Source organism: Halyomorpha halys, unplaced genomic scaffold (genome assembly GCF_000696795.3).
Source record: "Halyomorpha halys isolate HHAL.00 unplaced genomic scaffold, Hhal_1.1 Scaffold359.1, whole genome shotgun sequence".
Lineage (NCBI taxonomy): Eukaryota > Metazoa > Arthropoda > Insecta > Hemiptera > Pentatomidae > Halyomorpha > Halyomorpha halys.
In genome coordinates this window covers 423,667-428,005 of record NW_027104882.1, presented here as the reverse complement: position 1 = coordinate 428,005, position 4,339 = coordinate 423,667, and the positions used below count along the sequence as shown (strand labels likewise).

Sequence of the window (4,339 nt, the reverse complement as noted above, 5' to 3'; positions counted from 1 at the left end):
TCTGACTTTTTAAGTTGTAATTATAAACTTAAACAAAATGCCAAAAGTAAATATACTAATATATTTTTAATCAAATTTTCAAAAGTTTTTCTATATTGGCTCATTACTTGTTTGTTTATTGGAGCTATACTCCTATGTAAATACACAATAGGAGGTCACGGTAGCAGCGTGGTAACACGCTTGTGTACCAATCCAAAGGTTACGAGTTCGAGTCCCTGGCCCTACCCAGGATTTCTTTGAGCATATAAAATGCTATACTCACTCACAACCTTCCCCGGGCATTTGTGAGACCGGTAAGCAAATGGGTGGCACTCACAAAAATGGGCGTGAGAGTGACGAACCCACCCAATGAAAACTTCGTCATGAGACGCGGGATGTATTTCTACGTTCATCGCGCGAGGTCTTGGACCACTATGGCCTGTCGTGCCAATAATAATAATAAATACACAATAGAGCTACGTAAAACACATCTGTAATATCAGAAAATGAAAACGACTGTGCAGAAGAAGAAGGAAAACAGCAATATGTAAGAGAATAGCGAAGAGAGAGAAGCAGAATGATAAAAATGAATTATACTGTTCCAAAATATTTTAAATAATTTTATTAGCAGCGGTTCAATGGATGTGCCCAGAGTCTGTATCATCAAGCTCTTGTAGAGGTCTGTATTATTCATAAGACAGGGTAAGGTAAATAAATGAAAATTTCCGCACTCCCATGTTTATTAAAAAATAAACTATAACGAATTTAAATCCATTCGTTTAGAAGCGGGAAGATGACTGCTCAGAGGGTAAGGCACTGTGCTCCTCTCTCCCTTGTCCTTTCTACTTCACCTGTGGCTGATAACTATTTATTTTTTTCCATCAACCATGAATCCACCCTGGATTCGGGAGACTCTCATGGGGCCCAGCTATCATTCATGAATTTTGTCGACCTCTAAATCTAGCGGTTGAGCTTGATCCAGACCAAATAACATTCTTACACAATGTTGGTCAAGAAACAGTACTTCCTTACAAAGCTCTGAAGCATTATGGTTTGAAGTGGTACTGTACTTATTCGGTTATATAGTGAAATTATTCTACAAAAAGTTTAAATTCATACCCATAATTTGGCCTCTCATATCAGTACTAGAATCAAATATTGTTACTCTTGGATTCAACTCGCTCTTTCCATTAATTTCACTTTTCACAGCGGCCAACGGAAGCAGTAAGTGATAAGCTAGACATAAGAAACATTGAAATGAATTAGAATAGTTATACAATTTAATCGAACTAGTGAATAAAAATAGATAATAGATAAAATAATTTTAATAATTGTTTGGGTTTCAGTTGCTTAAACTGATTGTCAAGCACTGAAATCGTTTTGAACATTCTATTCTGGTAGTGTCAATGGATTGTATCGAGTCATAATAAGAATAAAATAACTAATATGGAGAAAAGAAAAAAAAAATTAAATCAATTACTGGAGAGTATGAATTAATGTTTAAAGGTTAGATATTTTAACTAATTATAATAATTGGGGGCTATTTTATTGATGGTGATGTTTTTAGCGAAGTACCGTGGAGGTGGTAGGCACCTAGTGAAATAAAAAATAGAAAAACTTCACTATTGTTTTAAAAGCTTGTTGGCCTTTCTTTACTCTTCTAATCTCTGTTCCACATATTTGCTGGGGTACACCTTCCTGCACTCATTATAAACCACATAATTTAACAAAAAAAAACCTACAGCCACCAACAGAGTAATGCTGATATCTTCTTTTCTCTCCACCATCTTACAGAGATTGTTAGGTAAGCTAGTTCCTCTCAGGGTTGCAAGATAGTGCTTATATTTTCCACTTTCAGTAATGAAACAGTATAATACTAAGAACGTTTTTTGTTGAGACCCCTCTGGAGATAGCTTCTAGACAGACTAACAAAATAACTAAATTTGCAATGTGTTTCAGTCCTTTGCATATTTAACAATGTAATTCATTTTTACTTCCTTGACTTCATGATACAGTCGCAATTACTGGTAGAAAACATTTTATACGTTTTACGGCATCTTAGAGGTTCAATATTGCAAACAAAAGTTACAGTAATAATGTTTCATTATTGCCACCATCATCTTCCATTTCAATAAGCATCTCATAAGAAGTTTTAAATATTACTTTCAGTCCGCTGGTGTTCCTCAAGGTAGTATCCTCGGTCCCATCCTCTACACCGTCTATACAGCTGATATCCCAACCAATCCTAACACCTACTTCACCACTTATGCTGATGACACATGTGTGCTCGCTGTTAATAATAACCCTTTGATTGTATCCCAAACTCTCCAATCCCTTATCACAGCCCTCGAAGAATGGTGTCGTGATTGGAGGATTAAAATAAATCCCAAAAAATCCCATCAAATCACTTTTACACTTCGTCGTAAACCTACCGACTGCCCTAGTCTCCTTCAATAACGTTGATCTTACCCCTGTCGAACAGATCCGCTACCTTGGACTACATCTGGACAAACGACTAACCTGGAATCCTCACATAAGATTGAAAGACAGGAATCTTCACGTTGAATTCGACTTTTACAGCACTTATTAGACAAACGATCTATAAACCAATTCATTACAAAACACTGATCTACATGACTGTAATAAGGCCAATCTGGATATACGAAGTCGAGCTTTGGGGCTCCACTAAACCTTCGAATTCCTCTCGTATCCAATCATTGCAATCCAAAATACTTCGTAAAATCCTCAATACTCCTTAGTTTGTCACAAACAAAATCATACATAAAGACCTTAATGTTCCCTATGTAACCGATCTAACCCAAACCAGATATCAAGAATTGTACCAGATATCAATCCTTCCATTACAAACTCCCTAACCACTCAAACCCATTGCTTCCTCTTTTATTCTGGACAATCCTACGAGGCCTCTGAAAAGAAGATGGCCCTGAGAAAAAAGTTTGTTTCTCGAAGTATTTTTTTCTAAATTTCTACAGCCACTATAAATTTAATGATGGAGAATTCGTTTTTTCATATTTTTGATAGCTCAGAAAAAATGAGCTTCATTGACCTTTGTACTGAGACTATTTTTACATAAATGTGTACATACTGGAGCAGCTTTTGTGTAAGTTCCATTGACGTATGATGTCAGGGGCCTTCTTGGGAGGTGTAATTATAAAATAAGGTGAGATCAATTATAAAAAACCAGTATGAATCAGAATAGTATTTTATTATTCAAATGAATTCAGCACCCTGAACAACATAGGAATATCATGACAATTACAGAAGATTAAACAATTTAGTGGTTTTTGCACGAAAAAGGCGGTTTCTCACGACTGCGGGCCGTACTACAAAGGCCGATGTTCAGGCCAGAGACTGAACCTAAGAGATTCTAGGTTTAATTGGATTTGAATTTTGGTTGATTTGAAATTGGGCGCCGTCTTGGAAGGCAGGGACACCCAGCCCTGGTAGGGATAATCCCTTGAAGTTGGGGCCTGAGGATGCCACCAGAAGCCGGCCCACTCTGTTACCAGCGCTAGGCGAAGGATGCCCAGGAAGAGGATGGCAATGGAGGCACCGAGCACGGAAGCCGGCCCATCTCTGCAGATTTAGCAGGTGACATCTATCCATATCGTGGTCTTGCCACTCATTTCAAATAAGGGAGCATATTACCCTTTCATTAATAAAAAACGATGACTCACAGCATCAGCGTCTCATCTCAGCGTGCCATCGCCATAGTCAAAATTGGATCTAACTCACTAACACTATTATTATTTTGTTTTGGCTTACCAATTTCTCTACCAGCTGCGTTATTTTTGTTTTCCTCAATATATATTACTTTCTTATCAATAATTGTGTTTTTTATAGATAGATCCCAAATTAAATTTATTGTTTATTTTTAATAAATTCTCATGTTAAGGCAATGTCTGGGAGCAATACCCCATAGGCATTGCCAGGGAGCAAGTCCCTTCAGTGTAATACTGTCTCAGTTAAGACAATGCCGGGATCAAGTCCCCATTGGCATTGTCAGGGAGCAAGTCCCATGAGACAGTAGATATATTTATAATTTTATTGTTCATTTTAATAACCAGTCTCAGTTAAGGCAATGCCTGGGAACAAATCCTCAGACCATAAAGACCATAAAACACATTGCTATTTTTATTTAAGATGTTAAGCTCCGAAAAATTATACGATGACCCGGGGAAGCGGAACCAGTCCTAATTTATTAGTGGCCGGTAGTATTGGTCAGTTCACTTTTGAACCCCCACTGCCGCCACAGCCGATATCTGCTAAAATATGCACTACAACTGATTGATACAGCTTTACCCATCGATATGCAATACAACTGATTGATACAGCCTTA

General features: G+C 37.4%; 1 protein-coding gene across 1 annotated transcript in view; it reads right to left on the bottom strand.

Moving 5' to 3' along the window:
* Window positions 1-4,339, bottom strand: part of LOC106681681 (uncharacterized) — a gene marked incomplete at its 3' end in the record, with an annotated part of 29,110 nt that overhangs the window by 2,791 nt on the left and 21,980 nt on the right. Inside the window, 1 exon segment of the mRNA XM_067045675.1 lies at window positions 1,099-1,215. Within this exon segment, the coding sequence (XP_066901776.1) occupies window positions 1,099-1,215 (117 nt within the window).